Source organism: Epargyreus clarus, unplaced genomic scaffold (assembly GCF_041222505.1).
Source record: "Epargyreus clarus isolate Ecla_fem2 unplaced genomic scaffold, WU_Ecla_fem_2.2 ptg000021l, whole genome shotgun sequence".
Lineage (NCBI taxonomy): Eukaryota > Metazoa > Arthropoda > Insecta > Lepidoptera > Hesperiidae > Epargyreus > Epargyreus clarus.
This window is the reverse complement of record NW_027332228.1, coordinates 11,657,345-11,677,744: the sequence shown is the minus strand read 5'-3', so window position 1 is coordinate 11,677,744 and position 20,400 is coordinate 11,657,345. Positions and strand designations below refer to the sequence as shown.

Sequence of the window (20,400 nt, the reverse complement as noted above, 5' to 3'; positions counted from 1 at the left end):
AAAATAGAAGCTGGTAATAATGATTCAATGAATTTATTTTATCGGTGTCGTATATTTGGTTGTTTGGTTATATTTAACAACGTTAATAGCTAAATTATGAAATGTAGATAGGTAATATTTTTTTTAATAATATGTTTAACAATATTTTAAGGAGGTCTTTCTTAAGGGACCAGTTTAAGAAACACGAGGAAACTTCCTGTGCCTTATATCCGTAGTGTGAAGGGTGTCGTACGAAACATTTATTATTTTATCTAGGGATGTAACATTTTAATGAGATTGAGGTAGCAAGCGAGTATGCAGTCTTCTTGATGGTAAGTAGTTACTGTAGTTAGAGATTTGTAACAAACTCTTTATAGAATTGGGGATCTACCTGAAGCCAATCACATATCACAGAAGGTTTTCAAAATCAGAAGTAAACAGGCACTCCTAATGTTTTATTGGTTAACATAAATCAAAACGTTAAACGTCTGCTTAATACTTTGTCTCTTTTTTATAATATAGGAGTAGCAGACGAGCTTGCAGTTCACCTGATGTTAAGCGGCTACTGCCGCCCATGAACATCCGTAATTAACCCCAGAAAGGATTTTTATTTATATTTGAGCCTAACGATAAAGCAGACGTGCTACCTGATGGAATGTAGTCAACGTCGCCTATGAACATTTGCAACACCAGAGGAATCGCCAATGCATCGCCGGCTTTGAAGAAGAGCTCTTTTTGCACCTTTTTTGAAGAGCCCCATGTCATAGCGCTCTGGGAACATTAGTTTAGTTTAGGATTAGATATTCTTACCTGAGGTCGGTTACAAATGCACTGCTACCCCTGAGGACTAAGCTGGAACGCCTCGGAAAAGTATCTCTCCCTTACCACACCCTTCAACCCAGAACATAGCAGCGTTTAATATTGCTGTTATTAGGCAGAAAAAGGTGTGGCGATGTCACTTTATGTTTGCAGTTTCATTTTCTTATATTACATTGTTTATTAAAAACCAGTAGCACAGAACCATGATATAATATGATGTCAGATTCATTTGTCACGTATAATTTATCTTTAACATTTATTCAGGTAAGTCATTATTATGACATTAGCATAAAATAATGAATATCTATAAATATAATAAGTAATTCATTGGATGTAGGTCGCTTGACTGTCTATTTATAATATCTGTGTATATATGAAAAAATACATGTGTATCTAAAAGGAGGGACCTCCTCAGTTTAATTCATTAGTCAACATAAGACATACAAATCGACACATTAATTCGCAAATCAGCCAACTCCACTTTTTGTCAAAATGTTTTTTTTATTTATTTTGATAGTAAAACGAAATCAAAATAAATAAAAAAAAAACATTTTGACAAAAAGTGGAGTTGGCTGATTTACGAATTAAGGTATCGATATATGGAAAGGTGACAAATACTTGACAAATTCACGAAGAGAAACCTCAGGCATGTTAATGTCTTACGAAGGGTTACTATTAAAGAAAAGGATAATTTAAGTCAAAATATAATTCATATTTGGGGTTAGAAACCGGACTTGGACCGGAACAGGGAGAGTCAAATTATACTACACTTACTACTGGGCAATTCAAGCGTCATTGATTGTCAAAATTGTCCAATCTCTTCGACTGGACGACATTAACTACAACAGTTATTGTTGGACGAGCTAACCTTGTCCTATGAGGCTGACATTGCGATCACGTTCAACCGCATTTATAAACCATAAATATGTACGGATATTTAATATGGCAGCTTAATAAATTATACATTGATGATCATGACCACGACGATTAAAGATGCGTAATTGTGCACATCGAGGTTGTGGCGACACGACCTGACATTGTATAAACCTTCAACTTAGGGTTATACACAACACAGGTATTAAATATCTGCCAAGGTTACGCTATTGTCTAATACTGTTATAATGATGCACCTTTTGACATTTATTTGATACATGTTGTCATCCTGGCAGCATAATCGAAGATTGATGCGATAATTTCTCAATTATTTTATAGATAGATTTTTCTGCGATAAATATTTGGTGTAAAAATTAAGATATTTTGTAACGGTTCTCTTCCCAAAGTGTAGACAGGATTGTATTATTAAGCCTCCTCTGACTAACCAGCCTTTACAAAAATCTTATCTCTTGACCTGAAATAGATAGACACTTAAAACTTAATTAGTGTATCTATGGCAGTTATGACGATAAAATGTAAATAAACATAAAATGGATCTACATAATTATAAAATAATTGACATTTTCGGTTCATCGTAAGTACTTTAAAATTCCACAAAGCATCTCCGTCTGGAGCTCATATGAAAAATACCAAAAATAAATCAACTCACACTTGACTGCTTTTTAGTTTTCATTAGACACACGATTTATTATATTCTGGCGTCGCAAATCCTTACATCACACCATCTTGCTCGATACCTAAATCAGAGGCGAATCTTACCTTTAACATATTAAGCAATTCTCAATTAACTCATCACTTAGTCATTTATTAAGACAGAACACGTCATGTAGCGTATTTAATGGGCATCTCTGGAAAGCTGCATATAAACTTAGTAACTAAAAGACAAGCGTGAACATTCTTGATTTATCATTCGCCAACAAAATATGGCAAATTAAAATTGTTAGTCATATCTTATGTTTTTGACCAAAAACTGTATAAGATGTTAAGTTAAACTTTCGTACACAGGTTGAGGTCATAAGACCCTATAAACTGGGGGACATCTGCAGCATGTTCCACCACGATGCTCCAATTTTTAGTAGACCAGTACGATAAGCCGGTTATACCGGATATACGGTGAAGGTGGTAGAACCCTTTGTGGTGCGACTCCGGCGGCATCACCGCCACACCTATTTCTACCTAAACAGAAGTATTAGGCGCTGCTGAGTTCCGGTTTGAAGGATGTGGTAAGGGAGACATACTTTTCCGAGTCGTTCCAGCTTAGTCCTCAGGGGTAGCAGTGCATCTGTGGCCGACCTCAGGTAGGAATATCTAATCCTATCTGGGGTTGATTACAGATGTCCGGCAGTAGCCACTTACCATCAGGTGGACTGCATGATCGTCTGCTACTCTTATACTATAAAAAAAAACGGTTTATTGGCTAACCTGTATCTGATGTTTTAAACTGTTTACAAAACCTTTAATGAAGTTTAACTACCTCATATTAACAACCGGGACCAGCGGCTTAGGGCGCGGAAGAGCACCAAAGCGCCACTAGCGGCCACCCATACAATTCCGAACCGCGCCCAAGATTGTTTAACTTAACAGTTATTTTTTTTATAATATAGGAGTAGTAGACGAGCATTCAGCACATTTGATGGATGGTTACTGCTGTCCATGGAAATCTGTAATCAACTCCAGATAGGGTTAGATATTCCTACTTAAGGTCGGTCACAGCCGCCGCTAGCCCTGTGGACTAAGTAGGAACAATGCTTATCACTGCCGTTATCGGGCAGATATAGGAAATCGACACATGCTTGTACTGCTGTCATAATTACATGCAAACAAAACGAGTACAGAGAAAGGGCGTTATTAGATAAACATGCCCTTCCTTGTCGCCTCAACCTGTTGATTACGCGGCATTACATCTACAGTTGTAATGTTACATCTACTTTTGTAATGTAACCTGTTGTTTCCTAGCTGTCTCAACATCACACATTTATTGTGAGTAATGTTCAGATAAGTACGGTCACGCAATCGTTGGCTTAAGTGCTTTTTGGCAACCGCAAGTAGGATTTCCCGTTGGGCGTACTCTATGACAAAGTGCCAAGTGGTGAAACGATATTACATGTATCTATTATACATATTATTATTATACATGTTGTTATTATATTCGCTACAGAGAATTATTGAAACATTTGTAGTATTTTAACATTCTTTTGTTCAATTTTGAGAATTGAATCCCGATTTATCGGCCGAGTTTAATCATTAGATTATAACTCTAATACAATGAATAATAATCAAATTCGAGTTTACTCAAAATATTACCGTAAAATGTCCACTTGATTACGTATCAGTTAATTATACGAATCAGTTATTCGGTTATCTTGTATTCAAAACTCAGGTATTAGTCGACTCATTGGGAACCACTCATTTGTGGAGCGTCATACACATAATTATAGATTAGTATGTGTGGAGTTGATTATTTAGCAAACCTGGCGCTTTAAGACTTCATAAGATCTGTGTTAAATTCTGGTTAAGTAAATTCATTAGAGAAGTAAAATGGATGTAACCAGGGAACGGAAAAAAACTAGTAGAAGTGCTAAGTACGAGTGAATGTATCGGAACCCACGGAACAGAAAAAACTAGGATTCAATATTTAAGCAGTATATTTTATTTTTAGGTTTTAATTACATCATTTTGTGCTTCCCAATATAGAAACAGGTTGCAAAAACAAATCCTTTTATTGTCAGTATAATATTGTTCATAATATAATGATTGTCATATAAGCATTAGGTACATAATATATTTTCATATATATAATAGTATAATTTCTTACATCGGTTGTTAAATTGATATTATCTCAAATCATTTTCCCAAATCGATATTTTAATAATAGCTAACTTATTTTTCACACTAGAGTTTTGTTATGTTACTTAGTGTAACATTTTATTCTTAAAACGATTGGATAGAGAAATAGTTTTATAATATGTTATTGCTTAATGGTTTTTATATTTGATTCGACAAATCAAGGTTCTTATTGCGTTAAAAGTAATATGTTCTAATAATTTAAATAATTGCATGTAGCACGTTGCACTTATAAATAAATCAATTTATTTGGGATTGATTGAACCCGTACGTAATTCTACATACATAACATTACACACACATCATATATATTAAATAAATTAAGTAAATTTAATGGACCGAAAAACCTTACGTTATTTCGTACTCAACCTGTCAGTCAACTATATAATTATGTTTCAATTAAGGTAACAATTTTGGTGTTCAATTTAATGCTTCAAGTGTGAAAATAAGAACATAATGCGGGTAATACATGCTTCGTCTAATAAGATAAAATTATTTTATAAATATTGCTATGTATGATGTGCGCAGCGCGCTCAGCTCTGTATTGGGGGCCGACCTCTCTCTACCGACCGTAGTTCGCGCCATGGTCGGAAGTGACAGGTCGTGGCAGGCGGTGCACTCCTTCTGTGAAGCTGTGATGCTTGCGAAGGAGGCGGCGGAGAGAGCCAGAGAGGACGATTTGTCTTCCCAGGCACTTCGTCTCAGACGCACGGGACGCCGTAGGGCGGCTTTTTCTGAAGGTCATGCTTTCCCCGTCCCATGAGCCTACGCAGGTGGATTCGGATCCAACTCCAGCGTCAAGGGCTCGAGATGTCGTGTGTGCGTTCTGCACGCTCATCTCATGAGGGACACCAATGAGAGGGGCCCCGCGCTCTCGGGACGTGGCTGGCGTTGACACCAGCGCCAGCCGACGTTGCCGGGTCGCGAATGTACTGCTCACGCTCCTCGTGACCCGGCACCGAGCGTCTAGAGAAACGCCGCGGAGTTTTAGTCGGTAAGAGTCCGACATACCCCTTTTGCTCCCCCAGGCAGAAGAGGATCCATGACATACCTGAGATACATACATACCTGAGAGATTTATAAAAAAAATGCTTAAAAGTATGTGAAGTCTACCAATACGCACTTGGCCAGCGCGGTGGACTATGGCCTAATTCTTCTCATTATTAGAGGAGACCCGTGCCCAGCAGTGGGGCAGTAATGGGTTACTGGGTTGTTGATGCTATGTGTGAAACACGGTAGTAATTACAAATCAATTTCAGAATCAGTACATTGACGGAAGCTCGTGGTTAAACACTTGCAATTGGAAACTTGTAAGCCTAATGTATAATGGTCACTTCCATCCATAAATATTGGTCTGGAAATAGGATAAAGTTTAACCAACTGCTTGTGTAGAATAATTTATTTTTGATAGTATGGGTCTCTGGTTAATAACAGCAGTGTTAAGCGTTGTGTTCTGGTTTTATAGACCACCAGGTAGTGGTTTTTATAAACGATTTTTGGTTGAATTCATTAGGTGATCAGTAATGTTTGTTTCGTATATAGGTAAATGTCATAAATATCTTTCAAACAGGTTAGCGATCCTAAATTCTACTTTTTTATATTTATACCTAACGATAAGGCAGACGGGCTACCTGGTGGAAAGCAGTCACCGTCGCCTATGGGCATTTGCAACACCACAGGAGTCGCCAATACATCGCCGGCTTTGGGGTAGAACTCTTTTTGCACCCTTCTTGAAGAGCCCTTCCAGAGGAAGTTCATTCTACATTTTGCACGTTTAAACATTTGCACAAATTAGTTGAAACATTGTTATTGGTTAATGCTCAAATGTGTACATTTAAATTGAAAGGCAAACAATTGACAGATTTGAAATATTATCAGCATAAACGGTGTTGTTATAAACGGCTGTCGAATTCATTTACAACAATATTGATAGTAGTGTCATTAATTGAATTATTAACAAGTTATCACATATAATGTACAGGAATGCACGTATAATACTGCATTACATTGTATGTATTCCAGGTGAGTGGGTGCGTCGAATTTGCATTACCAGTTGACTAACCAGTTGCCTCTTTGTTATTTGACACACTGTCAAGGCATCGAGCCAAGGAGACACCAATTACACCGCTTCCTCGCGTTTTAATGTGTATAAGGTTTAGTTCACACAGATCTTAACTTGTATTCAAGCTATGATGGTTTAGTGGTTCAGATGCGACCTCTTTAATCGATGGTCCCGATATTCCACTAGACATCAGATTGTCAGAGTGTCTAACAGACAACTTTGATTTTTCAAAGTTATGTGCGTGTTAGAAATTTAATATTACTGGCGAACCAAAATATATGCAGAAAACTTGTAAACCTGAGAGATGAAGAGTTTTTCAAAGGTATGTGAAGCCCAGCGCGGTGGACCATGCCCTAAGTTTAAATATTGCCTTTGTAAGTCCTAAACCCCTTTCACTTCTAAGAGACCCATGCCCAGCAGTAGGAAATTAATTGGTTGATGACGACGCCCTGATTTCCAGATCTACTATAAGAGATAGGGCTCTAAATGACGTCACTAAGACCGATCCCGTAGCCTCTGTATCCAGCGGTTACCTATAGTCTTCTTCAGATGGTCATTTCAATAAAACTGAACTACGCTACATTAAGTACTACTATAAGTAGGTATATAATAGTGATACAAAGGATAGGGAATACCATTTCGGGAAAGTATATATGTCGCTGTCACTACAGACTAAATATGAACGTGAACGTGACTTCAAGAGCATTTTGAATTAAAAAAGACTTCAAGAGCATATTAAAGAAACAACGTAATATATTTAAACTGCCTTTTTGTAAGTCACTGATGACAATGTAGCACTATAATCTTCTCGTTAAGATTCTGAAATTAAATGTTGGGCAGTAATTGGAACTATATTAATTTCCGTTAAGTATAAATTACTACAGGAATTTTCCTTACTCAGAAATGACATATCAATCGGAATTGTTGTAAATGTCATGTATTTTTATCTGTATCTTTTGCTGATTCTGAGTAGTGGTAATAAACTTGTTACCTATCTTTCGTTGTATGCCTTTGCATATAACTACAGTTTTATTAACGTTCCATAGGAAATTAAAATTTATTCTCAAAAAATCAATTATGTTAATGACATCTCTAATTTTCATTAGCACATTGAACGTACCTAATTATTTTATGTACTTTTAGTTTAATTTAATTTTTAACAATTTTTAGTTTCCTTACACATATATGCGCCATTTGCTTGTAAATTGGTATTTGTTACCACCTCTATTATTAGTACCTTTGTTGTGATTATATTCTGCCAAGTGGCCTCTTACCATCAGGCGCTTACTTCTAATAAGTAAAATTATTTCTTGATCCAATTTACAACTTTTATTAATCCGCGCAAAATACATATTTAACGTCAAGAACGTTCTTTTCCTTTTTATGCAAATACATACAATTGTGTAACGCATACAGCCAGTGACTATATAAATGAGCACTTATTATTATAATAATAACACATCATTAAAATAACACAAAATAATTAATTATAATAATACTATAATTAAATAATTTGAATATATTTCTAACACTTGTTTCTTGTAATGTTAACATTTTTTATAACATCCAAGTGCTATTGTATAAACATATTAGAAGCACAGAAGAAAAGCATTTTCTACAACAAATCTGGAAAACGTTACAAGGTCTACATTACTCATGTCATTGTTTTATCGTGTTGTCTATTAACATTAATTTATGTTTAACATAAATTGACTATTGTCTAACCCTCACGACCCCGGCTTCCGAGAATCATTTGTTATGCCTACTGTATTAGTTAACATGTTTTAATATTTAAGATGAGGCCCTAGGTTGAAACATAGCTTCGTGGTACAGGTGACTTAAAAGCTATATACTAGGTCAGTGTTTTTCAAAGAGAAGACCTTTAACAATGTGGTATCAAGAAACAGTGGGGTTAAAAAAGTAAAAAAAATGTGAAAGATTTATAAAGATATTTTTGCACATTTTTAATAATAAATATGATTTTAAAGGAAATTTGTAGCTTTCATTTAGTCGGTAACTGATTTTAAAAATGAAATAAACAACATCAGTTTGGGGTTCGAGAAAAAATCGTCGCGAATACTAAAAGATTGGGAAGCGCTGCACTATGTTCTGTAACATTGTCGACGATGAGTTTAAAGAGTCTTAATAGTAGATTTTAATGAGGTTTAATACACCCGCCTGAGGTCTTGGACCCATTACTGTCAAAGTATGGTCACGAGTGGGCAGAATGAGGAAGGTTAAAGCTTATCGTGCCCTTAATCCGTGTGAAGGCCGCTTTAACAATACATACCATAGGGTGATAATGATTTAAGCTATGCCAAAAAGTGTCAAATAGTCGATCAATCGCTACATACTTATCATTATGGATTTGTGAACATTATCGATGTGACTTCTACATTTAAGTGGAATAATGTGAATATGGCCTTTTATTTTAAGACTGAAGTAGCAAACGAAAACTATAATTATACTACCACATTATTCACTTCAATAAGTCTCACATTTCATTTAAATAACATTTCTTCTGCTGTATCCAAACGTTTGGCATTTGCCTTGAACTCCACAAACATGTAATTTTTTTTTTATAATGCCACTGCGTCACTTTCGTCGTCAACCTAGTACTATCCCACTGCTGGGCACGTATTTCCTCTCAAAATCAGAAGAATTAGGTCGTAGTTTACCGCGTTGGCCAAATGAACTTTTTTAGGATGTTTTAGGTAGAGTCGACTGCGTTTCTATCGGTTGCGGTAAATTTCCTTTGATTTGCTAAGTAAAGACCGAAACTCCATTTGATCAACTAGCGCTTCATCAACCTCAATTTTCCTTCACATATCCTGTCAAACACTCTACCCACACGTTTGAGTTTGTCGGTTGAGGGTTGGCAAGCGTGCAGACCCAATCCATTATAAGTATAGAAAAATGTAAAATTTACATTTCTTACTGGGTCTGTCATTCATGTTATTTATAGATGCAATTCGCACATTCTTCAAGTGCGCTGTATGCTTTATAAATGGTAATTGCCTGTGGGGTATAATAATGCAAGTGGTTTTATGTAGCTGCACAAATAAAAACATACCTTGTTAATTATAGTTACTCTGTTATACTGTTTTTTTATATAATATAGGAGTAGCAGACGAGCATGCAGTCCACCTGATGGTAAGTGGCTACTGCCGCCCATGGACATCTGTAATCAACCCCAGATAGGATTAGATATACCTACCTGAGGTCGGCCACAGATGCGCTGTTACCCCTGAGGACTAAGCTGGAACGCCTCGGAAAAGTATGTCTCCCTTACCACACCCTTCAAAACGGAACACAGCAACAATGATGTCAGCAGCTTACAACGATGTCATTGTTAACATTTGAAAGGAATATTCATAAGTATTAATGGTATTGATTCACTCCTTATTTAAACTAAAATTGAATTTAGAACAGCCTGTGATTTGATTCCGGAAGCATCACTGCCACACCCATGCCTGCTTTATAACAACAGTGTAAAGCGCTGCTGGGTTCTGGTTTGATGGGTATGATTAACTTTGCTCTTAGGGGTAGTAATTCATCTTTAACTGGTCTCAGGGAGGACTTCAGACCTATCTGAGGTTGGAGACAGGTACTCTGTGACGGTTTGTTGCCACTCCTAAATACATATTTCTATCGTGTGTAAGTCAGAAGGTACCCATACCCATATCCTTTTAAAGAAGATTACGGTAAAAATAGATGTACCTCCGCGATCGAAGTGACTCTACCATCTTTTAATACTATAGTCACAATTTTCATCTATATCTAAAGTTAACTACGAGTATGATTAGGATGAAAATAATACCATGCTATAATTTTAGGCATGCGAATATAAGCACGTTTTGTTTCATACAAAGAGCGTAATAGCTTAAATACATCAAATCGCAGTTAAACGCAATATCAGACGATCTCCGTGACAGTCCAATTCCTTTCAAAAAACAGCGATGTTCAACTGTTTGCGCTTCTTCAACAACTGTTATTAATATTGAGAATATATTTTTTGAAGGTGGTAGAACCCTTTGTGGTTCGACTCCGGCGGCACCACCGCCACACCTATTTCTGCCTCATAATAGCAGTGTTAGGCGCTGCAGTGTTCCGGTTTGAAGGGTGTGGTACGGGAGACATACTTTTTCGAGGCATTCCAGCTTAGTCCTCATCATAGCGGCGCATCTGTGGCCAGTGGTTGGTTACAAATGTCCATGGTCAGTAGTATCTACATACCATCAGGTGGACTGCATGCTCGTCTGCTACTCTTATATTATAACAAAAAACTTTCGATAGGCCAAACATTGAATGGATTGATAGTATAAAAATATGATATTTGACACATTTAAATGCTACATAACATTTGATCCTAAATTATTTAAAATTACTTTCAAAATTAATTAAATGTTACGTTTTTTTTGGTCGTATGTTGACTTCTATATATTTTATGTCTTAATGCTTTACAGTTGGTATTTAACTACTGAAGTAGGTGTGGAGAACTTTTCACAACGAAAGTTAAGTGAAAATTTCTAAGAAATGTAAGAAACAACAAAAGATCTTCATTAGGTTGAGAACCACTGTTTAAATGGACACCGTTGTGTCAGTTGACTCATTCTGTAGCATTTATGGCCGTTTAATACTAAATGAAGTGTCAGAAGTTAATGGAATTGGGTTTATTACTGATAAATGCTTATGTTTGACAAGTACGAAATAAAATAATTGGAGCGTAGTAAATTTGGGAAGGTAAACCGAATACTGTTGAAACTATGCCTCAAAATGATACATTATTCTCGGAGGATTTAATTTTAATAATATATTATTTAAAAGTACATGCTATTTTTCCTTTGTACATTCAAGAACAAAATTCACTTTGAGACATTTACGAAATACTGTGATAGTCATATGGATTATCGAAATAGATGTAAACAGAGCCTTCTTTTGAGGAATGTGAAGGATTGGCAAATCTGATGTATATTTTTGTAATTGATAGAGACTAAGACTTGTCGTCAGGTGATTTCCCTGTATTTTCGGAAAGTAGGCATTATATTATACGGATTACTGACAGCAACAATGATTTATAAACTATTTTCTTATAATACTAAAAATAGATATAGAAGTAGATATTTAAGATGAAAGTGCAAGTGCAATTATTGTCAATAAGATTTTGATTTTTTTATCAAATTCCATATGACATAAGGAGTTAGTAACTCTTAGTGTACTTAGTAAGTGAAGCATACAAAAAGCGTATTTTCATATCAATGTAAATATTACATGAAATATATTACAAATCCTTGAAGTCATGCAAAGAGAGCATTAAAACAAAATTTCACAAGTACCAACGCAAAAGGAGGCTACTAATTCTGATTTATTATGGAGACGCCGCGCCGCTCGGTTTCAGAATGCGGTACTGCGTATTTATAACGAATTCTAGGATAGATATGCCTGCCAAGTAAGGAAAAGGGGCTTAATTTATCACTCCTCGTCACGCAAATTAGTACTGACATTTAATTGCATTGAAATTCTACGAATGGATTGACGGTAAGTAGGCGATTTTCACACGGTGTGGTGATGCGTCATATCTGTTGTGTACTGTTTGCACGACAGTTTTTTGTCCTTAAGTGCCTGATAGTAGTCGCGAGTACGTGATATTGAAGGTAGCAATCTCAGTGGTTAACTCCGGAGAAATACTCTCAGCAGTCTAATAACTGCAGAGTTAAGTACTGCTGTTCTAGTTTGTTGAGTGTGGTAAGGCCAACATACTCATCCGAAGCATATGAACTTAGCCCTCAGAAGTTGCAATGCATCTGTTACCAAACTTAGATAATACTCTAATTTTATCTGTGGTACAAATATAATTGGCGGCAGTGACCATTTCCAGAACAAAAAGAGTTACATATAACTAAATAATGAATATAGCATTTTCATTCAAAACTCTTTTCCTTACGAAGATTTAATAGAATTAGATGAGTACTCAGTTGTGAAATAAATCGTAACAAGATTATTTTTCATTCCGTAACGCAAGTATTGCTAAAGCTGGCGCGTGGTAAGGAAATTACAGTTTCATTGTATAACGGTGTCCATAATAGATTTGTGGTATAATCAATTTACTTTGAAGTTCATGGTTGTTAGGCTGCAACCATAGTGATACGCGGCGATACTGCTGTTTATTATGTTTTAAGGTTTTGTAAGCAGTGATAGCCTAATGGTTGAGAAACTCGGCCTCTCGATCGAGGGGTCCGAGGTTCAAATCCCAGGCACCTCTGATTTTTCAAAGTTATGTGCGTATTAGAAATTAACTATATCTTGCTTAAACGGCGAAGGAGAACATGGTGAGGAAACCTGCATACCTGAGAGATTTATAAAAAAAGAAATCTCAAAGGTATGTGACGTCTACCAATACGCACTTGGCCAGCGCGGTGGACTATGGCCTTATCCTTCTCATCCTGAGAGTAGACCCGTGCCCAGCAGTGGGACAATAATGGGTTGATGATGAAGGTTTTGTCTACAGATTTAAGCGTTTAAATATTTTCTGAAGTCTCTCTTACTTTTGTTTACTGGCTCTCAAAATATCACCTAATAATTCAGGGTCTATCAATATCTATAAACCTATCTATCGAGATCTATAAGTAAGTGAGTCAGACATCCTAATTTTTTGTCTTACATTAAAAATTAAACTTAATATTACTTTAAAATTTAAATAATATAGTGGTTTGATCGTACAAACTTTGTTTCCATACATAATGTATATTACTGTTACATTGGATCTTTCGATAGTTTAAGTAAGCTTTTTGTTTCACTCAAATATTACGGGCACATTCGTATCATAAAAAATGTTCTACGCAAATTCTACGCCTAGTTCTCATACTGTGAGAAAATACTAGTTTCCATACATATAAGTTGAATGACATAACCAGATTGACTTGTCTGGGTTACCTCCAAGATTTTTTTACTTCTAGCGAAGCATTAAAAAAAAACGTACGTAAGCAGTGATAGCCTAGTTGTTCAAAATCGCCCTTTCAATCGAAGGGTCCGAGGTTCGAATCCAGACTCAGATTTTTGCAAAGTTATGCGCGTATTAGAAGTTAATTATCATTTATTTAATCGTACAGGTGAGGCGCAGGTGCAGGTGAGGAAACCTACACGCCCGTAATTTCCTAAAAAAAATTTCAAGGGTGTGTGAACTATACCAATACGCACTTGAAAAAGGCAGTGTACTGTGGGTTAAACCTCCACGGTTTCTTCTAAGAGGAAGAGCCTCTTAGAAGAAACCCATGTCCAGCAGTGGTATATTAATGTATTGACAACAATAAGTTATTCCGAAATGTATGCCAACCGTCAATCAATCTGAGATAGTAGGTATCTAGTGAAGCGGGATAAATATTTTTGTATGAAAATCATAATCTCCTTGTGTTGATAAGAGATGAAAATTTATACAAAACGTATACCATTCAGTATGATAGATCAATACGGAAAATGTGCTCAAAGTTTACACTTATATTGCTACAAATTACATCGACCAGAAGATTTCACATTAGTGTTAATAGTCTAGATTTTACGTATATCTAGTAAACCGTAAAACAAGGTGTTGTAACTGTTTCCTAATCCTTACGCACATCTGATACATAAAAGGCGTGAAAGTACCCCGCAATGCGGTTGCAGACGGGAAAACTTTTTTTAGATCAAATCAACATTATACTGGTATACTTTATATTTTATTCATAGATATAATATGTTGGTCAATGATCAGGAATAGAATTTTGCTGTAAATACGTCAAATTTTATCCATATTTTTATATCGCTTATTTAGGAATTATTATCCTTTATTTAAATATAACTGAACTATAACAGTGTTGTTATAGACATTCTAGTTTCAAGCAATTGCGGACCAACTCTCCTTATGTCTCCTTTACTGCACTTGTTATAGCATACAGCAATGCTTAGCATTGTTGTGATTAGGCAGAAACAGGTGTAGCGGTAAAGCCGCCGGAGTTTCACCACAAAGAGTTCTACCACCTTCTAGAGTGTATACAGTATAGTGTGTAACCAAGATTTGATGTGCGTTGCGATCGTGATATTTCTTAAACTTAGAATTCCTTAGAAAGACGCTGCTGCCTATTTCTTTAAATTAATCCTTAATGGCTTTCTACATTTTTGAGAATAGCACTTACTTTAATTTGCTATTCAGTATCGAACCATATTCCTCACTTTTACCCTATTTCTGGAGTAATAGTAACATACATTATGTGCGATGATATGATGATATACGCTTACAACTGAAACTATTACAAGATGCGCAAGGAAATGAGATGTTACGAATTTACGACGTGCTAATTTAGAAATGTATAGCTATTTAGCAATCGTGTAGTTTATGAATGTAATCACAACCGAGGAATATTACCGAATCAAAATCGATTACACGGTTGTAAACGAACCGCAATAGGGGAGACTCGATTCGGAATATTTGTTCGGATACCAGTTATCAATAAGCCTATAATTGCAGCCATAAAAGTTGTTTGCAAATTATTTGTGTAATTTGGGATTATATAATAAATGGCTGTTTGATTGATATATGTATAGCTTTGATTCTGTAATACGTAGATATGTTTTTGACTTATGATAAGCTCATGTTTCTGGGGACACTTTTTAAGATTCATCATACAAATTTTAGCAGTAAATAGCTGAAATTATACAATTTTATTTAAATATTCGGTTAGCAGAATTGCAGTGATACTCTGGTAGTTAAAATTTGGCCCCGAGTTGGGATCTGTTGTTCTAGTACCACTTAAGCAAATTCTGATTTTACAAAGGAAGCCTACGAGCCTGCGAGTTTAAAAAAAAATCTCAAAAAGATGTGTACATATATTTACAGGTTAATAGCGATTTTTTATGTAAATGTAGTATAATTAAAAATAAACCATGTTCATCACATGAATTAGACATTACTTAGGGATGATAAAACATATTATATAAGTTTGGGTCCATTAAAAATAAAACCTACACTGTAGGTTAAAAAATAAGTTTAAAATTATTTATTATTTTTAAGTATCAACCCACATCTAAAATCATTACACGAAAAGCTATGAAATTATATTAAGTGATTATTTGTGACATTGAATTAAAATATAATTGTATATAATAATTATGTCTTTAGGCGTAACTATTATGCAATGTATTTAATATACATTAACTATATTACACTACCACGTGCATGTCTTGGGGCACTTTACCGATGTTAATTGTAGTTTATCAGAAAACCCTAAATGGGGTTAATAAAAATAAAGTTAAGTTACAATTTGTCTTGAATATAACTTTAGCTCAATTAGTTTATCACCGTCACACCTTTTTTGCCTTATACGTTACAATGGGGACATGATTCTGTATTGTTGCAATGGTTGCCTCCAGTGTAAATCAACGAGCCACTGAAAAAATCAGAGGATATTAGCGTACCGTCTAAAAAGAAAGATGTTCGGCTGTATGCATTTTTTGTAATGTTTTCTGATAGGTATTTGGCCTTTTTTCACTGATATATTATATATTAACTGTAAACAATATTGTGTTCTAGTGATAGTTTGTAGGGTCTGGTAAGATACTACTTTGAAGTGCCTTTATTTAGTACCCAGGGGTTACTCATATGGGATCGAATATTGGTAGAGTTTTATCCTATAAGGGTTCGGGTACAAAAAAGTGTCACCTACAACTTATTACCAATTTTACTAGTCTCCATTTCACTATACTATTGAGTTGTTTTGGTTGCCCCCAAGGTATTTAAAGTTCAAACCTTTATCAAGCGAGGCAAACAAAACAAAACAAACACGAGAAGCTAAAATGTCATCCATGACTTAATTTTATTTATTATCAGTCAATTCACCTTCTACCTAATCTAGATAAAAATTGACAAATTTTGGACTTTGGTTGGCAGAAAATTATTATTATCAATAACGGCAGTTAATCTCAGCGACTATAAAAAAAAATAAGTAGATATCTATTAATTGTAGTTATTGTAATAAACAACAACAACTTATATTTAACAACTAATATCAGTATAACGATGTTCTCAAGCTGTGACAAAGACTCGTTACCTATTACAAAACATTCTAAGCGATATGCTCTTCATTGTACGAAACGCTAAGCTCTATTTACCCCACGTTGTGATCCGTGCGTAAGATAGCCGACTCGTTCACCTTTCTTTGATGATTCCGTAACCGTTTTCTGGTATAAACGACTTAGATGAGTATACTGGGAATTAAATTTGAATTAAAGTAGATACTATTATTATAAGTATCATTAGAAGGTTGTAGAATCCTTTGTGGTTCGACTCTGGCGGCACCATCGCTACACCTATTTCTGCCTAATAGCAGTGTTAGGCGTTGCTGTGTTCCATGTGGTAAGGGAGACATACTTTTCCGAGGCGTTCCAGCTTAGTCCTCAGGGGTAGCGGCGCATCTGAAGCCGACGTTAGGTAGGAATATCTAATCCTATCTGGGGTTAATTACAGATGTCCATGGGCGGCAGTAGCCACTTACTATCAGGTGGACTGCATGCTCGTCTGCTTTTCCTATATAATAAAAAAATGTGTATTATTTACCTACTTAAATTTTATACTCTTTTTATTAGATAGATGGAAGAAGAAGATGATTGATGAAGTCCACTTGATGGCACCCATGAAATTTTGTAATAATATACCTAGAACAGGTTTTCTATCTGCAGTCGCTGCCAGATAGATTCCCACTCCTGATGATATTCAGGAGATATTCGCTTTTTAACCGAATTTGATAAAGGATGTTTGGCTGTATAATGTCTTCCTGAAATTTTATCCGAAAATTATTTTTTCACTGATATATTACATATTAACTGTAAACAATTTTGTGTTTTTAGTTTATTTCGAAAAGTTTAAAAATCTACATAATTTTATATAATTAAACGACATCATTATTATCATCAAATGTAGGATGCCTAAGTAGGCATTAACTATGACAAATAATACGGTACTTATGTCTTTGGATTACTACTTTAGTAATATTATATGCAACATACTATAAAATTAAGGAATTATTCGTATAATATTGTATTAAAATAATTAACTATTACTAAATTGGACATAATTTATGCATATTAACGCAATGTATAGTTTTGAGTTGCTCCTCCAATTATTAACAAAGAATATAGAAAAGATGCAGAAGGGGTGTATTATTGAATTTACTTAAATAAAATCAATTGTTGCTACCGAGTCAGCTATTTGGCAAGGGATAGTAAATGGAATAAACAGTAGGCTATGTATATTACATTTTATTAGTTTCCTCTCCGGACCTATTTCTGCCGAACATTAGGAGTATTCGGCGCTTCTGTGTTCCGCTTTGAAGAATCTGGTAATGGGTTCATCCGAGGCGTTTTAACTTAGTCTTTAAGGGGAGCAATACATTTGTGGCCAACAACCATTTGAACCCTATGCTACTCTGGGGTTGATTACAGATTTTTATGGGCGGCAATAGCCACTTACCAACTGGTGGACTGCATTGTTAATTCCTATAGAAAAATCTAAAATCGTAACGTAAAAATAATAAAGCGATCTGAAACATTTATTGGAGTTTACTCCTTAAGAAACGATTTGAGTTATAAGGCCCGGTACGGAAATTTTATGAGGAGTAAAATCAAGTGTAACACGAAAAGTTGAGGCGTAACGTAGAAAGAGACAAACATATATATCTGTAGGATTGAACGTGTAAAAGAATGAGATGGAATACATGACACAGCGTATCTCATTCTCGGGGTCTCCTCTTTGCGCGATACTTCGTAGTCTCACTGTATAGTTCACTACCTCCAGTCTGAGAGTTGAATGTGTGCGTATGTTTGTACGTGTGTGTTGCGCGCTAGATATGGTACAACTATTGATGCGGTGTTTTCACGATTCATAACTCATGTAACTTCCGAAGGTCACGTATCGTATTTCAGTTACCACAAACCTATAATTACAGTATTTAAGAATGATATTATAATTCAAAGTGAAAGAAATCAATCATCATAAAATTGGATTTGTATAAATTGACACAATTATTATTATTATTTATATTATTTTGTAACATACTTTATGTAATACGCATTATTGAAGTAATATAAATAATCCGAATAATTACAGATATATGTTTGTTTCTCTTATCATTTTAGCAGATGCGTTCATTTACCCTTTTTTTCTATTCGATATATATCATAATTATCGTTCGTAAGGAGTAAACTCCAATCGTGCGTCGTAGCTGACACACACACACTTTTTTAAAGACTGGTACGATATTGGTTGGTAACTTTTATGCGTATTCTGTATATTTTATATTCTAAGTGTATAAACAACAGACCTGGCTATTTTGTAATGGTGGACATTCATCATATTGGGCGTTGTGGTTTGTTAATATTGCCTTATGTTTATCATAACTTATACTTTGCGTAGAATGAATTAGCAAAATGTTCGTCTTAGTACGCAAAAAGCAGGTCATATCATTATTATTCACATTTGCCATAAATAATCCCGTGTAATTATGTTAAGTAGTAATTGATATTCAAAATATAATAATAGTACAGTACAATACGAGGTCAGAAAAACATTTTTCGTCCGCGTGTTGTATAAAATTTTATATTACGGGGTCGGAAACGGGGGTTTTGCGCACGCGAAGCGTGCGTAAAACGTCCATTTACGCACGCCGTGATATAAAAATTATTGTGACTACGTTTACAACCGTATGTTTAAAATGAGTTTTAAAATGCCATATGTTTCACTGATATCATCGTTTTTTTGTTTCAGGAGAAATAATCACTTGATGACAACGTAGACCAGTTCAAAACTCTATAAATATGAAGATGTCTATGAGGTTACAGGTATGTAAAATTCATTTAATAATTCCCAACCACGCATACATAATATATTTCGATTATACGATACTATAAAATACATAATTAGCAAGACATCGCTTTAAAATATTAATATTTTATATGCATATTAGCAGTGACTACAACTAATACCATAAATAGTCTTGTATATACCTTTTGAACTCATTTGTTTAAAGGATTATAGTAGGTTATATAAGCTCTCCGGTTGTGTTCCCTCGGAGATCCCGGAGTTCTCCAACAAGCGTTGAGGACGGCCACCGGGGGGTTTTAGTGCGGTAAAAATCCCACATAGCCCGGCGTCGCTCCCACGTCGTCGGGTACCTTTTGAAGGTTTCGCCCTCGTAAACAGAAAAAAAAGGTTATATTAGCTGTTCAGTATTTAGAACTGGTCGAAATACTGATTAGAAATAAAAGGAGTAAATTCAAAATTTACAAGGTTGACGTTTCTGTCATAACACACATTGTACGGACAGTCGGTATTCGGATTTCGTCACGGGACGTATAATATAATTTATATTTATTACGGGGGTCCTGGGGACCTATTTGGACGTCGCGAGTGTGTGTGCATCACGGTCGATCGGTCGCCGAAGGGAGCACCGCACAGTTCTACGGTATTTATACATATATTCACCTACATTATTGTCTCTAATGCACAAGGTTCCAAATTATATTTCGGATTAGAAACCAGCGACCTAAAACTCTACATTTTGGTCACTTCGAGTCGGGATTCGGGTTTCCGTGCTCGCAAGTATATTCTTGTGTGTTGGTGAACAGTAGTGTAGACATCGGCACACGTCCACGTCGTTTGTAAATACTTTGCCGGATTATAAGTATTTACAGCGGCTGGACAACATCAAAAAACGGGTGTACTCTACAATTATTACGTAGGGATACACGTATTTATTTCGGTTACTATTTTATTTATG

General features: G+C 35.4%; 1 protein-coding gene across 3 annotated transcripts in view; it reads left to right on the top strand.

Annotated features, from left to right (window-relative positions):
• Positions 1 to 20,400, top strand: part of GV1 (nuclear protein GV1) — an 83,883-nt gene that overhangs the window by 47,439 nt on the left and 16,044 nt on the right. For all 3 annotated transcript variants that reach the window (XM_073084215.1, XM_073084217.1, XM_073084218.1), the window contains one exon: positions 19,389 to 19,462. In XM_073084215.1, coding sequence (XP_072940316.1) covers positions 19,439 to 19,462 — 24 coding nt within the window. In that variant the 5' untranslated portion in view covers positions 19,389 to 19,438. The remainder of the gene's footprint in view (positions 1 to 19,388; positions 19,463 to 20,400) is intronic.